Here is a 24,600-nt window from a genome sequence, read left to right as displayed (position 1 = left end):
AGAGAGAGTCAATTTCTCTCTTCAATTTTCATATAACAATATAAAATTTATTGTTTTCTTCTATATAATTTAAATCATTATTAGTTTATTAAGTTATTAATAATTAATTAAAGAAAGATGAAACTCAAAACGGCTTATTAAAATTAATAATTTGCTACTTATTAATTATAAATAGAATATTCAAAATTCTATAAAAAAACCACATCCAATTAAGCAATGTTAAAACTGTAGAGTGATATATTGTATATAATCGATTTTTAATTAATCGTTAAATAATATTATTTCATTTATAACTTGCTATCCGGTAAAATTTGAAAATAAAATCTTTTTACCTATTTTAATGTATTTATAATATTTTCCATAATTTTAGCAACGAGTTAATTACATAATTTGAGCAACAATTTTATAATTCATTATTTAGAATGTAAGGATTTTACGTAATTCATTGAAAGCATATAGATTTTACAAATATATAACCATTAGTAACAATTTTATTTTACTGTAATGCAGTGCTATGATAGAAAAAAATTCTTCTATGTATTTTATATAGATGTTTTCTTATCATCTTTATTACAACACTTTAATTGTAATCTAATTTCCTTGAGGCTATGAACTCTTAGCGACTTTACGAGCACTATCGTAGCACTTTACAGATTTTCATATCGAAAACGTAATTCTTGTAACTTTCTTAATCAAACTATTTGTAACTAATCGCGAAAGTTGTCATGTATAATACTATCGAAATGGCAGCGTCCAACGAGCGAGGCATCAATCCATCCCGTTTTAAGCACCGAGTAACATTAGCATCTCGCGCCTACTGCATGAGTACGATTTACGTGTCCGTAATAGATATAAAACAGCAGCTTCTCGAGCAAGTAGGAGGTAGAGTTGCTGGAGGCCGAGTTATAATCGGAAATCATATTTTCCCTGCTAAGCTGGATCCGGGCATCTATGTAGCGACCGCCCTTGTGCATGTTGGCCGCGCGTCAAGTAAGTTCCCACTGTCACACACGCTTTAACCAATGACACAAGCTCTTTATTGTTTCGATAACTGATAAACTTGAGATATTACTTCGAGACTTTTAATGACGTGTCCGTTCCCTCGTTTTCACCTACAAAATAAAAAAAGATCTGCGATTCTGCAACAGAAATGTCTTGCTTCACTTATCGATCGACAGCATAAACCTTGCACAATTCATTGTCACCATGTTGGACGTACGTATACATACCGTCACAAGGATTTTTCGGAAATCGAGCGTGCCAAAAATATTCAAACTCTATCATGCGAATAATAATTTATAAAGCCTTTATAGAATACATCTTAAAATATGAACGCCAGAAAAATTCTATATGTTCTACACTATTCCTGACACGTACCGATACGTTTGCAAATTCAATTTCCTACGTAAAATTATCACTGTATCGAATATAGATACCTCGATAAACATCGTCACGAGGATTTTTTGAAATCGAACGTGCAAAGAATATTCAAAATTCATAGAAATAGTTATTTATAAATCCTTCGTGGGAAGGATAAATGTGAATGCCAAAAATTCTATTTTACTTTCCTTAAGACATACACATCGAATTTTCTATAAACTGAAAACCCGTGCATTACGTGTATTAATAAATATATCTATTTGATTTTAGATATATATAATTACACACACACACACACACACACACAAATGGGCAAATCTATATGCCCATATCTCAACTTATATAGCACAGATCATACTAGCAATATTGCAACAGCATTACAAATATTGCAACAATATTGCAATATTTGCAGTTTCTGTGCTGTATGAGAAGAAGTGCGGTGTGATGTACTGACTCTTGTCCCTCTCTTTCCTAATATTAAAAAATCGAGAAGTAATGTCTCAGTTGTCCGATTTTCTTATGCACATTACGTCGCGTTAACCATTCGCGTCCCCGAATTGCCTGGTTCCAACTACTAACCATGCTTGTTACAGACCGACAGCCTATACAACTACAAAGAACACTACCAGCAGCAGCATCGGCAGGAGATGCAGCAGTACAGCTACCCCTTACCGAGCAACAGTTCGAATCAACTAACACTGCCACTAACGAGCAGCCTCTACCATTCCTCGATAGTTAGTCCCCTGCAGACCTCCCTTATCTATACTAACAACAGCCGTCCATCCACCCTGATGCACCATGAGGCTGCAACCACTGGCAATCACTCTGCGGTGCATCAGGACGAGGAGCAGCAGCAGCCGAATTACGGCAATTCCGACGCGAGACAATCATCGACGCGTCGACACGCAACGAATCGGCGAAATGAGCGTAATCGGAAATATCGAAAGCACGAGCGAATGTCGAGCGATCGAAACAAGTCGAAGCAGAGCCGACAAAGGGATGCTCCTTCACGGCGTAACAATACTTCCTTTGTCGATACACCCAACTACGAGACCAGCTTCCGTCAAATCCCGGATCTGGGCGTGCCTGAAACGACGTACAAGATCTCGTATCCGCATTACTACGAGGATGACATCGCGGAGTGCTCCACCGACTATCACAGACCAAACCCGACGAAGGCGCGTCAGCAACAGCCGCCGTGGGAGCATCAATCGGATCGCTGTACTGGCAATAACACGCCTCAATTCACAGCGGACGCGGGCGACGCGAAAAATCGCAACAAAACATCGAAGACGAGACTCAGCGACACCCGCAGCATACCGTCCGCGCCCACGATAATGCAGTACGCCGAGTTTCACTTCCGGGATGTCGGTCAGGAGATCGATGTCTAAAGGTTAGTAATCCCAAATCCTGCTGGTGCACAACGGCACATCGGATGTGCTTTCGAAGAACGCGGGTGATTTTTTTCTGTGGAATGGCGCGGCAATTTCTTTAAGGCCCCGAGGCTCAGTACGCTACTACGTCTTAAAGGTAATGCATCCGTGCGTGCCAAACGCAGATTTCTTTTAGATATTCCTACATATATCGTATTCAAAGGTAAGGAAACTATATATTTCCTTTTCGTTTTCTCTTCTATTCTATATATCTTTACTTTGTCATATATCTTTTGATATTATTCTAACATCTTTTTTATTTTGATCTTTAGCTATCTCATTGCTTTTGCATCAATTTATTTGCATTTGTTTGATTTTCACAAGTATGATTTTAAATATCTGGCATCTAAATTAATGTCTAATTTAACGCACGGCATATCATAGGGAGATAATTTGATAACTCGTGAAAAGAATTGCATATTCCATATCATAACTTTATATTATATTATCATAATATAATCTTTTTAAATTAATTATTTCATCATCTGATAATATCATCGGATATCCTTTTTCAAATACATATTTTTCTAAAAATATACATACATTTTTTACGCACAGCGTGGTTCGAGATATTGCGAAATAAAATCATCTTTTTTATTCTCATACATTTTCATTCTCAAGTTAAATACTATTCTAATGTTTTTTTTTATATAAATTGTGGATTTTTAATTAATGTAATACTATTAAATCTTTATACATAAAATAACTGAGTGACATAAAGCATTATTGCAAGCAGACAGATCAATTACTCAATCAATCGATGATACATACAAATTTTACGTGTTTTCAATATTTAATTAAATTTAAAAAATATCGAATGTAAAAAAATATTCAGCGTGAATATCACTACGAATTCTAACGAATAAAAAAAATTTATTTAAAAGATATAAAAAATTAAAATTGTACCAATTTGAGCATCCCTATCGTATAGAATTTTATAAAAGACAGGTAACATGTACATACATGAATATAGATACATATACGATCATACATATTGTATTAATTTGGCCCATAAGGAAAAAATTATCTCATTTGATAAGCATAACCGAACGTAAAATATATAGCAAGATATTCAAAAAGACTTGAGCAATACTATCAAATTGATATTTTCTATCAAATTTAACTATCACTTTCAAGCATTTTTAGATATGGATATAATATCATTCATTTACTACGATATAATTTAAAAATTGACATTTTTTAATTTCTTATAAAGAAAAAAGAGGCACATAAAGAAAAAAAGATAAAATATATTTTATATGCTGACATAGTTTGCTGCAATTTTCAGTTTTATTTCATTGTATTGGGTTCTACTCCCAAATTTCTATAGGTAGTATATAATATCGAATCGTAATTTTTTTTTAATAAAAAGTCGCGCAGAACAATACAGTATCTACACTCACGAAGAACAGCGCAATATTTACACTTTATCTGAAGTCTAAAAAAGTTGATAGAACATGAAAACGGAACAATACTGACAATGAGAAGATTTAAACCGAACATTTCATCTCGGTAGCTTTATTCTATAGTACAAATTATTTATTTATTTTCATTTATTCTTTTTCAATTCCCTCGTTCAAGCTGCCAATAATTCCTGTACTGTTTCCGATTTCGCATTGAAAACAAATTAAATTGTTAAAACAACTTCGATTGCTGTACACTTTGCATATCTCTGTATTTCTCTTACGAACGTGCCTTGCCCGTAAGGCAGCTGATATAAAAACGCAATGCGAGGTTTCAAGGAAGTATCGTTGCATGCGTACCATACCAATTGTATATCTCAATGTTTGTTCGTAGGAGGGTCAGCTGACAAAGAGCGATACGTACATTTACTAGGACAAATTGGCATCCGACAAGCCCTGTAGGTACATTGTACGGAGTATGTCACGCTGCTTACATACATAACGTAATTCGAGATCTACTGCAAATACGAAATGTTCACTCGCGCAAGGGATGCCGAATTCGAGCTCGTAAAGTTAAAACAATCTCAATATCTTCAAATTAACATAGTGTTTACGTGCTATTCTCTTGCAAATTGTTTTCCCGCTTATGTAAAGCCTCTGTACTTTATAAAAGTTACTTCAATCCTGTTAGAAACGTACTAGGACATATTTTATTGCCTATAAATAGATTTGCTTGATAGAAAAAGAAATTATTCATCTGCTAAATAATTTTGAAGTATCGAAATTACGATTTATTACGTCGCATGATATTGTTTTATGTTCATCACATAAAAATGATCGTCTTTTATGTCCATATATCCCCAAATATATCTCCAGATATCTAAGGCTATTGTAAATCTTAGGCTATTGTAGATCAAGGTTTACTATAATCGTCGCTCTTGCTACGTACAACAATAAGAGCTTCGAGCTAATTAGGTAGCGTCGAGTATAATAGTTCAAGCAACAATCCTCTCTCAATTCCGAACCACGCAGTTTAATACGTATAAAGCGACTAAGCATGCAGCATGATAACACTCTTATCACAATTATACTTAATCTTAACTATTGAACTGGGAATAAGAGGATTATTTAACAGACGGTTTAGCAACGAACTTACGCGAGCATTCGCATATAATTCTCTCTCAGCCCTTCAATAAGATCATCGTCTAATTCATGTACTCGTCTCAAGCGTTACTGTCTAATTGACGGACATTGATCACAAATGGAAAAGCTTAACACTCGAAATGGTACCAATCATTTGTCGGTCGCTTGCACAGCAGATCTGTTACGAAACTTCACGAACAGTCCGCAATAAAACTTGTGTGCGCAATCGTCCGCGCAGCACGATTAGAAACAGACAATACCAAAGTTTAAGAGACATTTTACTCTCTTTACTTTTCAAGATTTTGTATATAAAATCTTTTTGTAAAAAATTATGTAAAAAATTATATAAAAAATGAAAATCTATTTTTTAAAGAAAATTATTTGTAAAATTATAATTGTTTAAAATTATTTGTATTAAAAATATAAATAAGGTATTTAATTAATATTAAATTAAACATAATAACTAAAAGATTAACAACAAAAGTAAGTTGGTATAGCAAAATTTATTCCAAATAAAATTCACTTAATTCCATACTCGAGCAATTTCATTGTGAAAAACTGAAGAGTTAAAGATATTAAATTCTTAAAAGCACTACTAGAGAAAGCAGAATGTCTTTTAGACATTCGTATTGTTTGGAACATAGACCATTTTCGTTCTGTGATATTTGTTACACTTTTCTGTTGATGTAGCCCTTCAAGCCGGAATTTTCGGATCTCGATTACGCGGACGTGGACTACAAGTCGTACGGGCCGATTAACTATAAAGCTGCCAGTATCGCGCTCTTTCAAAAGCAACAGCAGCAGCAGCAACAACAACAAAAACAGCAGCAGCAGCAACGACTTTTGGATAGAAGACCGCAGATGTACGGTACTTCGGACGATAACGAGGAACTGCTTTAACCCTTTCCCGTTCACTTTTTATTTAATAGCGATTCTACTTCAGCTTTTTCGGGGAGATGCAATGATAAGATACATTTAATGAGTGAGATATATCTCGATAGACAGCTCGTTAAAACTCGCTAAATTCGATTTCTATGAGACACACGTTACCATAATAAATTCGTAAAATTATGATTCTCGTGTGGAACGAATTTAACGAGTTACGACTCTGTGCTGCATAATGCGTTTGTTCGCACAGGCGTAATTGGCACAAAAAAATTTGTTCGGTGAAAATTAATTATCCGCTGGAAACTTCTATCTGAAAATTCAAAAACTTTATATAAAGCGCTTGTCCTGATGTTATCGAAACATCAAGATCGATGATCTTATCAGAAAAAAATTGCGTGAAAAAAGTGCTAAGATCTTATTTACGTTTCCTGTAACTCAAAATTCAATTTTCATCATTTGCAAACTCTGGGTGGTTTCATTACGAGTCTTTGCATAATTAAAATAAGCGTAATAGGATTTGTTCGACATGCAAAAAGCTGTAAATCCTTTACATTACAGATAGTCGAGATATACATACAATCGCGTATCTGCGATTACGTTAATGCAATGTTTAAATGCACTTTAAGAGAACGTTCAGGTACTGTCTGTACAGATACTGTACCTGTACAGATACTGTCTGTACAGATAAATGTATACTATATATTCTCTTTATATACGATGATTTATGTTATTACGCTGCTTCTAATATTTCATATCATTTCATGCCGTATATTTCAAATTAAACCTTCTCAGATGGGATTAGAACTTTGGTTACACATTTGAACGTTTGGGAGAAAGGTCGCTCGTTCTCATTCACTCGCACCGGACACACGACGACATACGAACTTCATAGAACATGTGACAAAATTTTAAAACATTTTTCGATATCTGTAAATTTATAAATATATTTTTACGAAATTATTGATACAATGTACATTTATATAAGCTATCGGTATGTGTTCTGGGATCAAATTATGGAAATAACGCACGAATCGTTACAATAGAAAAAGAGAATCTTATTAAATATTAAATTAATAAGAAAAAAGAAAAACATATCGGAGCCAAATATAATCCCCATCTATCTGTTCCATATTATTGTTATATAATTATTCATAAGCGGCGTTAGAATATATAATTCTGTTACACATATTACTCTCGAATATCTTCTTACATGCGTTTGTAAATTTGTAATTACAAGAATGATGAATAGTTATTTGTATAGATCGACAGTAAACCACATGTAACCGCTTAATCGCGGACGCAATGATTATGTATTCGAGAATCTTGTAAATAATGTATCCTTATATCCTTACATTATTAATTCATATTATCGACTTTTGTTAGCCACTGAATAATTCGTTACGATAATACGTTTCACCGAGTATTGGTTACATAAACCAACTCTGCGATTGTTTGAAAAATTGTGTTCAACTACCTTACGCGAAAAAATATGTATACAGACAAAAAATATGTTCGATGACGCTGTCTAACTCGATCGCGCCTACGATTAATGACAATTTATACTGTTCTATAACGTCAATATTAGACTAAATAAAATGAGATCTCCCCGCTTTCATGGTGATACGTCTTATCGTGTCTTTTTATTCGGCAACGTTCTCCCACAGTCCATTGCAAATCGCTTTTCTTTCACCGCACGCGTATTCCAACCAATTCAATAGCGTCCAGACCATTCGCTCTATTCATCGATATATATGCCAGGTGCCATAGATTCCTGGAAATCTTATTACTTTCTTTCATTTATAAATACTTTGATCAATTTAAAGTCAATTTTATCATGAAAATTCAATTAAACGCCAGTCTTTTTTTATATCTTTTTAATATTGAATATTAAATCTTTGCAAAGATTCAAATTAAACTTTCATTGAAGTACAACTTGGTTGGAATTCAACTATTTTGATAAATTTTGTTAATCTCTATAAAAGAGATTGCTAAGATAATTATTTACATTAGAGAATTGTGAAAAGGTAGGTACTCGTAGAATTTTTGTTGTGAAAAAAATTGATTTTAAATTTATCAAAGAATCTATAAACCGAAACTTGAGTGATAAATTTTTATGCACGAGTATATCACATGTTTTTACAGGGTGTATCGTTTTACAACTGAATAGCTTCAATTTTTCCGAACAAGATATATATACAATATAAAACATGTACGAAAATGTGTTCATAACGAGTCAGATTTCACTCTGGAAAAGAGATAACAAGGAGAAAGTTGAACTTTTACAATTTTATTGTTAAAAATGTAAAATTTAGTCCTAAAATGTGAAATAATTTTGCAGTAATATGACGAGAACGGGCGAAATGTGTCGTCATCAGAGACTTAGACTTTTCGAAGTTAAATAAAAATGAAATAAATTAAATGACGAGATATGAGAACCTTTTATGTCGATATCCAATTATCATGTAATGCATTCATTCAACATTTAAACGCAAATATATTTACAAAGCTTTATTGTTATCGTGAATACATCAGAAAATAACATGTCACTCAAACATATAATTTATGAAAAATCTAATTTAATTTGGCCCGATGTTAATAGAATACTGCCATCGGTCTGCCAATCTTGTAAAAGATTTTGCTCTCATAATCACGGTATCGATTCGACCTTCATTAAAATATATTGCACGGCTCAATTTGGTGACTAAGACGACTATTTAAATTACCCAATATTTGAAATAATTAGTACTGTGGCCTGAATTATTAATTTTATCAATCAATATTTCCTATGCTTCTCTAAAATTGCAAAACCCGAGAGGCTATTCATAATAAAACATAAAAATAATTTGATTGGAAATGAAATTTGTTTTAAATATTCAAAGTTTAAAATACGAAGCGCCTTATAGTTTCCAGTGTTAAGATGTTGAACTAACATTCCTTATTATATTAAATTAATTATTCAGAAATAAATTGAGAGCCGATAAATTATCGGATTCACACAATCATTCTGATAATCCCCCCAAATTTTCCCAAATCTTAAAAATTGTAATAAACTTATTGCGAAAAATATTGCCTCGGCCGGGAGCCGAACCCGGATCTCTTGCATTCCGTGCGAGCGTCCTAAGCCTTTAGACTATCGAGAATAATTAATTTAATGTAATAAGGAATGTTAGTTCAACATCTTAACATTGGGAACTATAAGGCGCTTCATATTTTAAATTTTGAATAATAAAAATAATTATTTTCTCTCTATACATATATATATATATATATATATACATACACATATATACACATACATATACATACATACACATATCTTTTTTTTAAATAAATATATTCTATTTTAACATAAACAAACGAGCTTCATATTCCTGATTTTAGAAGTTAAATTTCTCGACTGTACGAATACTTTTTGAGCATCCAAACAATACAATTTTTGCTTATTTTTTATATGATATATATTTTCTATAATCAATTCTTATCTTTTTGGTATATATAATTTTAAGAAACATAAAGTCTATTTTATTTTTTATGAAAAAATTGTTAATTACCCAGCAAAAAATGATTGTCAATTAAACGTCGAATCGACGTTCAATTGATATTGAAATCATCGTATCGATATCGATTCAATATCAATTCGATGACTTATTTCTCGCTGGATAAAATTTACTTTTTTAAAAATAAAATTTTTTTAAAAAATATTTTCTTTGCACGAATACTTTTTGCACTCACTGTATGTATAGAGTGTGAAAAAAAAATTATAAAAAGTTTTGGAATTAATTTAAGCATCGTGAAACGTCCGACCGACGACAACATATATACCTGTTCGAAACTAGCCATCATGCGTATCCATAAACTTGATATGTATGAACGTCTGTGTAATAACTTATGCTAGGAGTGTGAAGTGATTTTTCACCAATTTTTATATTTGAGACATCGCCCTATGAACTGTTGCTCGGTGAATTGAATAGTTTATAATGGACAATGTATACATACTTTAATAATTATAGTACCGCAAATTGCGATCTCAAGCATTCAAGAACTGTAAAACATAAAATCGTAATAAGAGTTCGAATAACCCTTAGAATATGTGTATAGATTTAACCGAACATTTATATAAAACTCCAGACGATCATTTCCTTAAATTATACGATAATAGCGATCGATCATTTGTAACATATTCATACAGACTTTCATCAAAATAAATAATTGAAGAATATGTGCAAAATGAAAAGTATAGATAACGATAAAATTTCTTCAAATAAAATGTATTACGTATACGCGCGAAATACTCAGTTATATACGGAAGCAATGAGCACATATTTTTACAATGAAATGCACGTTTCTATTACATTTCTTTCAGATTTAACTATTTCTTTGATATGCATATTGTACTCAAAGGACTAAAATAATAACAATACATTTAAAAATTTAAACGGATTGATGAAGAAAAATTATATTACACCTGTTTAATTTTGTAATAAATTCTAGATTTATGTAAGAATAAGAGAATTATATTTGCGTCGCTTTTATTGTTAACGCGTATAACGTTCAATAAAAAATTCTGTTATATACAAAGCATTACACACTTTTAATTTTCCCTGCAGATAAAATAAAATTGAAAATATACAACAGAGAATTGCATAAAAAAACCATTTGATATTTTTTTTACAGCCATAAAAATCAAATTATTATAGGTGTATTTATAAGTTCTCGTATCAATCTTAGATAATGACAACAATATAATATCTTAAATAATGACATGGTGTGATTAAATTTCCTCTAAATTTCTTCCATCTAATTATTTTTCCATTAATAAAATTGACCAATCAACATTTCGTGTATAATAATTCACACATATGATTAATTGCATTTTTAGTTTAATTGCAAATAAATGCTGAAAAGGTACTTATTTGCCATTGCATACTTCTTTATTCACCACTTGAAGCAATCAGAATAATTTCTAATATTTACATAAAAACAACATTGTATCGCAATAGAACGTATCAAGATTTATTGTAACAGATAAATCTTCAAAAAAAAACTGCACAAATTTATTTATACACCTAACAACTTATAAACATTTTTAAATAAAAATAAACTAATAAAGTAATTTAATATATTACATTTCTACCTCAATAGCTTTGCAAACAATTATTATTCTATTTGTTTTGAAACAATTTATAAATAAAATATAATTTATAAAATTGTCTTTTTCTTGCTTATAAATTTTGTGATAACGTCTTTATTCCATTATTAATCCGATATCGAATGTAAAAGACAAACGAGATGTACGCGAGAGGTACGCGTAGATTTTATCTTCATCCATTAAACCGACTGTGAGCGACGTTCACAGTTTCATATCCGAATCATCGTGCTAAAAGGATGTGCTGCGTATCGAGTTTTCCAGTGTCACAAAATTCTGACGCGTGGAAATTCTCACATCGATCGAAAACGTATTGCGTATTATTTGTACATCTTTTCTCACAGAAATCCAAGGAGCAAAGCAATATCGCAATACTGAAATCCCCCGATGTACAATGCATAAAGTTCAATTTAGTAGTTTATCTCGTGCGCGAAGTAAGATATATTATCTTGCTTCTTCTGGAACGACGTGTGTTCTCCAACGAAAAGTGAGTATTGCAATATTCTCGTAATTTCCTTCCTCCTGTTTTTGCAACGGAAAATTCCCAAGCGAGATTTGTATTGTTACAATTAAGCGTGCAATAAGCCATACTTCATGACGTATGTAATTTCCCTGTTTTGATACTAATTAACTCTCTGTGGGGTTATTTGCTAACCGCATCGATATGATATCCATATATACTTCGTATGCTAAAGTTTGAAATATAAATACTTTATGGGAATAATATTATCGTATATTTTGTATATGTTTGAATGTCACAGTATATGATATACGTGTAATTTACTTTTTACATTTTCGAATAATAATTATTCATATTTAATGTAAATTTTATAATAAACATAGAATATTGATTAATCCTGGAAATAGAAAAAAAATTTTTACTATATATTAGATACCTATTATATAGCCTAACATGTCATAAAACAAACTTGTGTAACGTATCAATGTTCAGCAAACAGTCAGGTAATCTGGGTGAGTTATGAAAGACTTTTCCAGCTTAAAATTGGATACTTTAATTGCTTTATTTTCTAAAAGCAACAATAAAATATCCATTTTAAGATTTATTATCTTGTTACATACCAATCTTTTATCTTGATAAGCGAACTAAACATTTACATCTAATACATTTAATCGAGAAAAATAAATATTACTTTCCCTAAACATTTTGTTATGCAAGACACGTTTTAATTATGTATTTGTATATATATATATATATATATATATATATATATATATATCCGTAGAATGTTGTCGAAACGTAAACTGTACTTACAAGCGAGGCCATTGAGTGCTAAGCTATGCTTTCAGTGGTCATTAGAAAATCCAATCTATCATACTGAGACAAACGGAGTCAAGCTTTAAACAATTCTGTTCGTTATCAGTTCAGATTTCCTGGTGGTTAGTATTTTAATAGAGTGTGAGAGATAATAGAGATAAGAGCAATTTTAATTTTTAAACAGTTTTGTGTGCTATTATTTTTTGTTATTATATATTTTCTTTAAGTATATGAGGAAATGCACACAATTGAACTACATATTCCATATCATTCAGGATTAAATCTAATAGTGTGTTTTATTCTTTCTTTCTTTCTTTTTAAGATAATAACACAGAATCATAAAAAAATTTTTTTGAAAAACCAGACTAGAGTAGGTTCTTATACATTTTTGAATCAATAAATCCAAATTTTACTCTTACTTATCACATCCAGGTTTTTAGATAATCGAGAAAAATGAAACAAAAAAATATGTAAAAATTGAAACATTTGAGAAAAGAGCAAAAATGTGACATTAAAATACGATCACAAAACTAATTATATTTAAATATATTTTGATACATTAAACAAAGTAAGTAGAAGAAAAAATTTTGTTTTACTAATATTAGGTATTATGTAGCTTAACACGTCATTAAATGAATTGGTGTAAAACACAATTATGCAAATAGTCAAATAATCTGCGTGAGTCGTTAAACTTCCAGTCGTCTTTCCAGTTTTATATTTCAAAATAATAATCAATTGCAATTGTATCTATTTTAAAAGGTCAAAAAAACAATGTTTTATCATAATCATACGAAATGATATTATGTTCCGAAAAATTCTTGATTTAACATGCAAATTGTAGATTCAATAACGTTTACCAAATTACTTAAAATCTTGATAAGAGAATCGAAAATCGTAAATCTATTAAAAATATCTTTCTCTTTTTTATTAAGTGATACATCGCAAAACTTAAAAAATTTTAAATGTATAATAGCTTATCTCAGTCCGATATTCACTCATTAGAAAATATTGTGTCACATGAGTAAGACGTTCATCTTGTATAATTTTATTTAATTCACCGCTCTTGACATAATTAACATCGAATATTTGACTTAATATTCTCAATTGCTCAAAACAGAAATCAAATAGCTTATAGCACTTTGTGTTGCAATGTAATACATTTTATATTTACAGTACACGTGTAAATTGCTCGAAACGACAAAAACAAAACAAATAATGGATATTATCGCAAGTTGTTTTAAATTCGTACAAAAATGTAACTTCTAAATCTGATAAAAATCTTGATAAGAGACTAAGCACAGATCTTCTTAAATCTTTACCCTAATAATGTCATTTTATCTGTTCATAAAGATAAGGTAAATTGTCATGTGACATGAAATAAATGTATCTGTTGATGGAAATATTACAAAAGACGCGCAGTTATATTTCATCCCAATTTCAATCAGCACCAATCCTTTTATCATTGCATTACTATCAAATCAATTCGGAATGTGTATAATTTTGTAATGTGAAATACGATTCAAAATCGTGTGGCTTATAAGATGGTTATTCAAGATTTAATAAGAAAATTTTTAATAATAGTGTAATTAATATTGTAAAATTGATATGTACTACGCATTTCGGAATTAAATGTTTTCGTATTTATTGAAAAAATTATTTGAAAAAAGTGCAGGATTTAAATTTTTTTAATTTAAATAGATATACATCAAAGTTATACTTTATGGAACTTATTTTGCGAAAGAGTGAAAATAATAATGGAAGATAAAAGTCAAAGCGAGGTACTCACAATAAAAGAACCAACAAAAATAACAAAATCTAGCGAATCAATCGATATCGACCCATTAAAATTGAAAGTATATCAAAAGCGGTGGCTAATGCTGATTATCTACATAATTTATGCTGGAACGAATGCCTCTCAATGGATAGAATACTCGATTATAACCAACATAATTACTAGGTATCATATTTTTTTCAACATATAAAAAATTTTGAATGTGAAAGTGTCAATGCCCTTTTTTGTGTATTATTTAGGTTCTATGGAGTGTCTTCGATGATGGTTCACTGGACTTCGATGTCGTTCCTGGCATTTTACGCGACGTTTATATTTCCAGCGTCGTATATGACAGACAAGTGTGGTCTGCGATGGACCATTATTATAGGCGCCGGTCTTAACTGTCTTGGTTCCTGGATAAAAATATTATCTATTCAACCCGATAGATTCTACCTTACTTTCATTGGTCATTCGATAGTTGCGCTCGCGCAGGTTACATTTCTTAATTCACTTTATTAATTTCTAAAAATCTTGATACTGTTACAACTTTTTCCCTGCTCCTTTTTATATTACTATTCTAAATTCTCTGCATTTATTTAGAGAGTAGAAATTAGTTTATTTTATATATTAGACTATGGTGTTGCCATTACCTGGACGCTTGGCCGCACAATGGTTTCCTCCTAACCAACTCTCGACCGCCACATCTTTGGGTATTTTTGGGATTCAATTAGGAGTAGCGTTGGGTTTTCTTTTAGGACCTATTATAGTGAAAAATCACCAGAATCTGGATGACATTGGCAAAGATTTGACATATTTATGCTGGATAGTCGCAATTGTCTGTACAATTGCATTCGGTCTTGTGCTTACATGTAAGTTTAACATCTATTACTAATAGAACAAGTAGTAGTTCGCTAGTATAAGTGATTAATTCTGATCTAAAATGGAAGATCTGATCTAAATGGAAGAGATCTGAGATGATATGAAAAATGTTTTTGTAGTTTCTTTATACTTTCTCAAACACAGATTTGTTAACTTAATAAAATAATAAAAGGTCAAAATTATATATTTGAATTAATATAAAATTTACATTTTTGCGTACGCAATGTGTTAACTTTTTGTAAATGAGATTTGAATGTGTTCTTTAGACAGTCATTCATAATAGATATCCGTCAAGAGGTAAGCCAATGACCAAAATTGTGTACACCAATGCCTAAAATGCCTAGTAATGTCCAAGTAATGCCCAAATTTTATGCCCACTAATGTCCTAGTAATACTCACTAAAGCCCACTAATATCTTAGTAATGCCATTAATGCTTTAGTAAGGCCTATATATTAATCCCTTAGTAAAACATAATCATACTGCTTATTATAATACATAATTCTGTTAAGTAATGTCCAGTAATGTCCCAAATTTGTACACCGTAATACGCTCCTTGACATCCGTTAAATCAAAGTATTCCCTCATAAATATCAATTTAAAAAGCTATTGTTCAATCTATATCTATCAAATTTTACCGTAGACAAATATTCCAATACAGCCGATAATTCACTTTAATCTCAGTCCCTTAATATAGATTTTTATTTTTATTCATCTTAAATAACTGTGAGAGAAGAAGAGAAAAGGAAAAAGAAAAATAAATTGTTAAATAATTAAAGATCGCTCACATCCTAGGAAAGATTATCGCATTTTCTCAATCTTCTCAATATGCTTTCAGTGTTTCAGAACGAACCTAAACTACCACCGAGTGAGACACGGGCACTACAAAAAATGAATCGAACGAAGAAAAGAGAGAAATTCATGGGGCCGATTAAAAGGCTGTGCAGAAATAAAAACTACATCATGCTCTGTAATTCCTACGGTTTGAACGTCGGCGTGTTAAATGCTGTGTCTACATTGCTGAATCAGATATTCCTCGCACATTTTGAGGTGAGCAAATAAATCTCGATGCAGCAGATCAAACATAAAATGAGAGAAATTTGAACAAATATTTATAAATTTATGTCAGCATCATTTGAAAATATTTTCATATATTTTTGCAAATATATCTAAAGGCTAAGATATATGTACGATCGCACATGTGTTTTAGAATGGAGAAGAAGATGCAGGCAGAATTGGTTTAGCTATAATTCTCACCGGTATGGCCGGCTCCGTTAGTTTTGGTATTATCCTTGATAAAACGCATAAATTCAAGTAAGAAAAACATTTGCAATTGTCATAAAAATCTATTTTAAATTTACTTTATTATAAATCATGCATTGAAAACATCAGTTAATAATTTAGATATGTTTCCAATTTTCAGACAAACTGCCGTGACTGTATATTTTCTTACACTTTGTGGTCAAATATTATTTGCGGTGTTTACTTGCATGGGTATAAAATGGATGGTATATGTGTCGGCGATTTTTTTAGGGTAAAATATCGACATTCAAATTTGTATCTATATTAAAAATATTAATGTCTTAAAAATTATGATGTAATTACATAAAACAACACAAGTTCATTTTTTAATGATTTAGTAAACTGTAATTGTTCTCACTATTTTTATTAATATTTAAGGTTCTCTTTTCAATGCACATCAATCAAATTGTAATATAAAGCAATATAGAATTTTATCATATTTGTTTAAAGTCTTATATATTTATTAAATTTTTACCTTTTTATTACATTTTATTTGAGATATTTTAAACATTACCTGTCAACAATCTAGGCGATATCTTTTATATTCTATTATTCGTTACAGATACTTTATGTCAGGATATCTAGCAATGGGATATGATTTGTGCACTGAATATACGTATCCAGAGTCGGAAAATATATCTGCAGGACTTCTCAACATAACAACCAGTATTTACGGCATTATACTCATTATATCGTTAGAATCATTAATGAACATGTACGGCGACATTCCAGTGCATATTGGATTGTGCTTGGCTTTGTTACTCGGTTTCATTTTGACCGCTATAACAAAAGATGAACAAAGACGACAAGACGCAAGGAAGAAGACTCAGTATGAAAGAATCGCAAGAATTGAAATGAACGTCAATGGCATTCCAGAAACGAATCAACATACTTATTTCAACATTACTTAATTCTCACAAATAATCTTATTAAATCGAATAAAGTAAAGAACGCCGAACGGTTAAAGTTAGATATTACGAATATATTTAATTAATTTTTTGTTCCAAATGCGATTGCGCGCTTATTAAATCTTTTAATATCATAAGATAGATTTCAAATCCAATATTTGAACATAAAAATTTGAATATGATTTTAATCATGTTCAAATTTTTATCAATCTTTCATCTCCTAAATAAAATATTATCTACAATAAAGTGACTAAAAAAATTAATCTCACATTGCGTGCGCAGATGATAATTACACATTGCTTTTTAAGAGAACTGTATGTGAAATCCTTTTTATTTACAAAAGAAATTCTTGCCAACAATATGGCATACTTTGATATTTCCTCTTCTATAAAAAGAAAATAGATTTTTCCAACAAAATTAATATTATATTATAGTATGACAGAAAAAAGAATTTAATACTATATAATATCATTAAAAAAATAATCAACGAGCATGTCATTGTATTGCATGTCTCATTGCATAATATACAAAGAATTTTTTTCTTAATATTTTCAATTGCTTGAACAGAAATACAATAGCACATATTTTAGATCGCAATGCAATTTATATTTACACTACACGTATGAATTGTTCGTAACTACAGAAATAAAATAAATGATATTATCGAACAGTTATTTTAAAATCGTACAAAAATGTAGCTTCTGACTTTGATAAATATCGTGATAAGAAACTAAGCACAGATCTTTTTAAATCTTTAAGCTAATAATGTCATTTTATCGGTTCATGTATAGATAAGGTAATTTATGTGACTTAAAATCTATCTGTGCAATGGAAATATTACAAGACGCGCAGTTACATTGCATCTTAATTTCAATTAGTATCAATCCTTTTAGCATTGCGTCACTTTCAAATCAATTCATGAAATATGAAAAATTTTATATCATGAAATATGATTCTATAAATCGTGTCGCTTATAAGATGGTTATTCAAGAAAATTTTTGATAGTGCAATTAAAATTATATAATTTGATGTATACTACACATTCCAAAATTAAATATCTACATTTATTGAAAAAATAATTTGAGAAAAGTGCAGGATTTTTTTAACTTAAATAGGTATACATCAAAGTTATATTTAACGGAATTTATTTTACAAAAGAGTGAAAATAATAATGGAAGATAAAAGCCAAAGCGAGATACTCACAATAAAAGATCCAACAAAAATAACAAAGTCTGACGAATCAACCGACATCGAACCATTAAAGTTGAAAGTATATAAAAAGAGGTGGCTAATGCTGATCATCTACATGATTTATAATGGAACGAATTCTTCTCAATGGATAGAATACTCAATTATAACCAACGTAGTTACTAGGTATCATATTTTCCTCAAATTAAGAATAATTTTGAATGTAAAAGTGTCAATGCCTTTTATGTGTATTATTTAGATATTATGGAGTGTCTTCGATGATGGTTGATTGGACCTCGATGTTGTTTCTGGCAATTTACGCGGTGTTCATCTTTCCAGCGTCGTACGTGACAGATAAGTGCGGTCTGCGTTGGACCATCATCATAGGCGCCGGTCTTAACTGTCTTGGTTCCTGGATAAAAATATTGTCCGTTCAACCCGATAGATTCTACGTTGTTTTCATTGGTCATTCGATAGTCGCACTTGCGCAGGTAACATCTCTTAAATTACTTGATTAATCTCTTAAAATCTTGATTTTGTTATTATTACAACTTTTTCTTTACCTCCTTCTTATGATTACGTTATTACTCTATATTGTTTGTCATATTTATTTAGAAAATAGTAATTAGTTCATTTTATATATTAGACTTTGGTACTGCCATTACCTGGACGCTTGGCCGCGCAATGGTTTCCTTCAACTCAACTCTCAACCGCCACGTCTTTGGGAATTTTTGGCAATCAAGTGGGAATAGCGTTGGGTTTTCTTTTAGGGCCTGTAATAGTAAAAAATCACAACAATCTGGATGACATCGGCAAAGATTTGTCACGTTTATGCTGGATAGTCGCAATCATCGGCACAATTGTATTCGCTCTTGTGCTTACATGTACGTTTAACATCTACCATTTTGTTTTTAGACAATATTTTTTAAATAAAAGATAAAAATAAAAACGTAAGTACAAACTAAAAAGTGTCTTCTATGAGATAGTTTAAGCAGTTTTTTTAATACTGTTTACAATTTTGCAATAATTAATTTTTTCGTAAGATAAGCAAAAATGAGCGTTTGACAAAATGGGTTTAAAAACTGACACAGTAATGCTATTAGTCCTATTCTTTTTCTTTTACGGGAATTATTTGTATAAATTACCAACAAGTGAATATATATAAGATATTCCAGAATCTTTTCATTCTTCGTTATAAAACATTTTTATTGAATTATACATATGAAATTATGCATATTTACTTTATGTTGTTTTGCAAGAAATATGTAACGCAATAGTTTTTCAAGAATTTTTCCATATATGCACAATTGTTTTCAGCTCTAATAGAGCTATTTGATAGAGCTATAAAGCAACATTATAAAGGTTAAGTTAGCTCATAATCTGTTACAGATAGATGTGGCGGTTTACGCTGCACCACAATTTTAATTTTAAAATCTTATTATGAAAAAACTAAAAAAAAATAATATAAATAAAACTAATTTAGGAAATTACAAGCATTTAAAATGATGTAATATTATCAATAATATAGTTACTATTATTTAAACTACGCAATTTGCAAAAGAATTTTATTTTCGCATTTATAGAAATCGTTTTTAGCTTATTTGGTATAAAAACAAGTCACAAATGCATGACTTGTGAGTTTATATTTCTTTAATTATCTAAACAGATCACGATTTTATTAGTATTAATGAAATATGCAATAATTAATTTCTGAGAAATAAGGAGATGTTACTTTAAGAGATCTATATCAGTTATCGGCAACTTTCCTCTACTAATAAAACAAATAGTTTGCTAGTGATTAATTCTTCTCTAAAATGGAAAATCTAAACTGATATAAAAAATATTTTTGTAATTTCTTTATACTTTCCCACAAATAGATAACCATTCTTTAATTTTAGTTAATAAAATAATAAAGAATCAAAATTATATTTATGAATTACGTATATTAATATAAAATTTACATTTTTGTGTACGTAATGTGTTCACTTTTTGTAAATAAAGTTTGAACAGGTCTTTTAGACAATCATTCATAATCAGTAGCAGTTAACTCGAAGTATTCCCTTATAAATATCAATTAAAAGCTATCCTTCAATACATCTATCAAATTTTAAACATAGACCAATATTCCAGTACAGTCGATAATCTACTTTAATCTCAGACCCTTTATCTTGGTTTTTATTTATATTTATCTGAGGTATCCACACACAAGGAAAAGAGTAGAGGAAGAAGAATAAATCGTTAATTAAGGATAACTCACACCCCAGGAAAGATTATCATAATTTAATCGTTTCAATATGCTTTCGTATTATTTCGTAGTATTTCAGAACGAACCTGAACTACCACCGAGTGAGACGCGGGCACTGCAAAAAATAAATCGGACGGAGAAGAAAGAAGAATTCGTGGAGCCGATTAAAAGGCTCTGCAGAAACAGAAACTACATTATACTCTGTAATTCCTATGGTTTGAATATTGGCGTGTTAAATGCTGTGTCTACATTGCTGAATCAGATATTTCTTGCACATTTTGAGGTAAGCAAATAAATCTCGATATAGCAGATCTAACATAAAATAAGAGAAATTCGAACAAATATTTATAAATCTATGTCAGCAACTTCTGAAAATATTTTTATATATTTTTGCAAACATATCTAAAGGACAAGATATATTTACGATCGCACATGAGTTTTAGAATGGAGAAGAAGATGCAGGCAGAGTTGGCTTAGCCTTAACTCTCACCGGTATGGCCGGTTCTGTTAGTTTCGGTTTCATCCTTGATAAAACGCATAAATTCAAGTAAGAAAAACATTTGCAATTATCATAAAAATCTAATTTAAATTTACTTTATTATAAATCATGCATTCAACATCAGTTAATAATTTAGATATGTTTCCAATTTTCAGACAAACTGCCGTGACTGTATATTTTCTTACACTTTGTGGTCAAATATTATTTGCGGTGTTTACTTGTATGGGTATAAAATGGATGGTATACGTGTCGGCGACTTTCTTAGGGTAACATATTGACATTCAAATTTAGGCCTATATAAAAAAATATTAATGCTTCAAAAATGTATTACGACAATTACGTAAAACAATAGAAGTTGATTTTTTAACGATTTAGTAAATTGTAATTGTTCTTATTGTTTTTATTAATGTCAAAGTTCTCTTTTAAATGTATATCAATCAAATTGTGATATAAAGCAATAGAGTTTTATTTGGTCCTTTTTAATATATTCTATTTAATATTTATTTTAAATATTATCTGTCAAAAATCTTAGGTAATATCTATTACATTTTATTATTCGTTACAGATACTTTATGTCGGGATATCTAGCTATGGGATATGATTTATGCACCGAATATACGTATCCAGAGTCGGAAAATATACCTGCGGGACTTCTTTACGTAACATCCAACATTTACGGCATTATACTCATTATATCATTAGAATCATTAATGAACACGTACGGCGACATTCCGGTGCACATTGGCTTATGCTTGGCTTTGTTGCTCGGTTTTATTTTGACCGCTATAACAAAAGACGAACAGAGACGACAAGATGCGAGGAAGAAGGCTCAATATGAAGAAATCGCGAGAATTGAAAAGAACGATGGTGTTCCAGAAACGAATCAACTTACTTATAGCATTACTTAATTGTCACAAATAATCTTATTAAATCTTTCAATAGTAATCAATTTTGAAATCAATATAATCTTATTCGTGTGCTAATTTTTATCGATGTTTCACCTTCTAAATAGCATATTACCTACATTAATATGACTAAAAAAATTAATCTTACATTACGTTACGCGTATAGATGAAAATTTCACTTTGTCTTTTAAAAAATCTGTATGTTAAATTTTTTTTTACAAAAGTCTTGCCAACAAGTAGTATGGCGCATATTTTGATATTGCCTCTTCTATAAAAAGGAAATAGATTTCTCCTACAAAAGTATCTTTATAGTATGGCAAAAAAAAAACAAATTTAACACCATATATTATCATTAACAAAATAATCAAGAGAATCTTGTGTAATATTAAAATTAAACAGGTGAAAATTCTCCTTTTTTTAGAAATTAATAATCATTATCAATTTTTTTGTCTTCACTTTTACTTAATTGTTCTTATTATTTTGGTATAATATTTCGTTTCATGTATTGAGAGGTAAACTGTTTGTAACAATAATTACATATTATTATAATTATGATTGCAACTACTATAATGTTGGTAATATAATAACTATATGTATAGTTTTATAAACCAATATACATATGTACAGTTGGCAACCAGAAATGGCTGTAATTATAGTTATTATAATCATAAAAATGGTTAAAATTACTATGAAAAATGATTTAAATAACTATAATTATACAGTTATAACGGCTCATTGCGTGATTTATAAAGAATTTTTCTCTTAATATGATCAATTACTTGAACAAAAATGCAAAAGCACACATGTTATGTCACAATTTAATGAACTTTTATTTATACTATGCGTCTAAATTGTTCAGTATAAATGAAATAACGGGTATGCTATCGCATAGTTGTTTTAAAATCGTACAAAAACACTTCTGAATCTGATAAAAATCCTGTTAAGACTAAGTATACAGATTTTTTTTAATCTTTACAATAATAATGTCATTTTATTTGTTCATGTACAGATAAGGTAAGTTTATCAATATTAAACAGGTCTATCTGTACACCAGAAATATTGCACGACGAGCAGTTACATTTCATCTCAATTTCAATCAACACCAAGCCTTTTATCGTTGGGTCATTTTCAAAACCAATTTGCGAAATGCAAAAAATTTTGTAACGTGGAATAAGATTCTAAATCACGTCGCCTATAAAATTGTTATTTAAAATATGATAAGAAAATTTTTTGTATAATTAATAATATAATATTTTTTAGTATAATTAATGTTATAAAATTGTACAATTTGATACTAAGAATTCCAGAATTAAATATTGTTGCACTTATTGAAAAAATATTTTAAGAAAAGTATGATTGAATATTCTTTTAACTTAAAAAAATATAGATCAAAGATATAGTTTACAAAACTTATTTTGCAAAAAAGTAAAAATAACAATGATGGAAGATAAAAGTCAAAGCGAAGTACTCACAATAAAAGAATCAATAAAAATAATAAAATCTGGCGAATTAACCGACGTCGAACCATTAAAATTGAAAGTGTATAAAAAGAGGTGGCTAATGTTAATTATCTACATGATTTATGCTGGATCAAATTGTTTTCAATGGATAGAATACTCGATTATAGCCAACATAGTTATTAGGTATCATATTTTTCACAAAATAAGAACAATTTTGAATATAAAAGTGTCAATGTCTTTTTTTATGTACTATTTAGGTATTATGGAGTGTCTTCGATGATGGTTGACTGGACTGCAATGTCGTTCATGACATTTTACATAGCGTTTATATTTCCAGCGTCGTACGTGACAGACAAATACGGTCTGCGATGGATCCTCACCATAGGCGCTGGTCTTAACTGTCTTGGTGCCTGGATAAAAACATTATCCATTCAACCCGATAGGTTCTACATTGTTATCATCGGACATTCAATAGTCGCTCTTGCGCAGGTTATATCTTTTAATTTACTTTATTAATGCATCAAAAATTTTGATATTATTACAACTTTTTTCTTTCCTCCTTTTTTATGGTTAGATCATTACTCTGTATTCTCTACAATTTATTTATAGAGTAGTAATTATTTAATTTTGTATCAGACTACATTGGTACCGATACCAGGACGATTGGCCGCGCAATGGTTTCCATTTACCCAAATCTCGACCGCCACGTCTTTGGGTATTTTCGGCAATCAAGTGGGAATAGCGTTGTGTTGTCTTTTAGGACCTATAATAGTGAA

At 30.2% G+C, this 24,600-nt stretch overlaps 4 protein-coding genes across 10 annotated transcripts in view; all 4 read left to right on the top strand.

The window, feature by feature from the left end:
• Window positions 1–6,586, top strand: part of LOC108756882 (hemicentin-1) — a 175,052-nt gene extending 168,466 nt beyond the window's left edge. For 3 of the 5 annotated variants that reach the window (XM_018501027.1, XM_018501025.1, XM_018501029.1), the window contains 2 exons: window positions 1,974–2,773; window positions 6,050–6,120. In XM_018501027.1, coding sequence (XP_018356529.1) covers window positions 1,974–2,771 — 798 coding nt within the window. In that variant the 3' untranslated portion in view covers window positions 2,772–2,773; window positions 6,050–6,120. Of the gene's footprint in view, window positions 1–1,973; window positions 2,774–4,610; window positions 4,661–6,049 lie in introns of those variants that run through there. The other 2 variants (XM_018501026.1, XM_018501028.1) reach the window with 2 other exon arrangements.
• Window positions 6,587–14,147: 7,561 nt separating this feature from the next.
• Window positions 14,148–17,633, top strand: LOC108756895 (feline leukemia virus subgroup C receptor-related protein 2-like). 2 transcript variants are annotated; one of them, XM_018501048.1, is made up of 8 exons: window positions 14,148–14,251; window positions 14,368–14,626; window positions 14,701–14,932; window positions 15,072–15,309; window positions 16,156–16,367; window positions 16,528–16,631; window positions 16,741–16,851; window positions 17,182–17,633. In XM_018501048.1, the coding sequence occupies exons 2-8, from the start codon at window positions 14,424–14,426 to the stop codon at window positions 17,528–17,530; spliced, it is 1,449 nt and encodes a 482-aa protein (XP_018356550.1). In that variant the 5' UTR covers window positions 14,148–14,251; window positions 14,368–14,423; the 3' UTR covers window positions 17,531–17,633. The 2 variants fall into 2 exon arrangements, with proteins under 2 accessions (XP_018356550.1, XP_018356549.1); XM_018501047.1 differs by lacking the exon at window positions 14,148–14,251 and having other exon boundaries at window positions 14,268–14,626.
• Window positions 17,634–18,656: 1,023 nt separating this feature from the next.
• LOC108756896 (feline leukemia virus subgroup C receptor-related protein 2-like) overlaps window positions 18,657–24,600 on the top strand; it is an 8,673-nt gene continuing 2,729 nt past the window's right edge. Inside the window, exons 1-7 of one of the 2 annotated variants that reach the window (XM_018501050.1) lie at window positions 18,657–18,901; window positions 18,975–19,206; window positions 19,362–19,599; window positions 21,032–21,243; window positions 21,404–21,507; window positions 21,615–21,725; window positions 22,025–22,391. In XM_018501050.1, coding sequence (XP_018356552.1) covers window positions 18,699–18,901; window positions 18,975–19,206; window positions 19,362–19,599; window positions 21,032–21,243; window positions 21,404–21,507; window positions 21,615–21,725; window positions 22,025–22,367 — 1,443 coding nt within the window. In that variant the 5' untranslated portion in view covers window positions 18,657–18,698 and the 3' untranslated portion in view covers window positions 22,368–22,391. Of the gene's footprint in view, window positions 18,902–18,974; window positions 19,207–19,361; window positions 19,600–21,031; window positions 21,244–21,403; window positions 21,508–21,614; window positions 21,726–22,024; window positions 22,415–24,600 lie in introns of those variants that run through there. The other variant, XM_018501049.1, reaches the window with a different exon arrangement.
• LOC108756898 (feline leukemia virus subgroup C receptor-related protein 2-like) overlaps window positions 24,100–24,600 on the top strand; it is a 3,222-nt gene continuing 2,721 nt past the window's right edge. The window contains 2 exon segments of the mRNA XM_018501053.1: window positions 24,100–24,313; window positions 24,461–24,595. Of these exon segments, the coding sequence (XP_018356555.1) occupies window positions 24,101–24,313; window positions 24,461–24,595 (348 nt within the window). The 5' untranslated portion in view covers window position 24,100.

This window comes from Trachymyrmex septentrionalis, unplaced genomic scaffold (genome assembly GCF_001594115.1).
Source record: "Trachymyrmex septentrionalis isolate Tsep2-gDNA-1 unplaced genomic scaffold, Tsep1.0 scaffold13, whole genome shotgun sequence".
Classification (NCBI taxonomy): domain Eukaryota; kingdom Metazoa; phylum Arthropoda; class Insecta; order Hymenoptera; family Formicidae; genus Trachymyrmex; species Trachymyrmex septentrionalis.
This window is presented reverse-complemented; position numbering and strand designations above follow the sequence as displayed.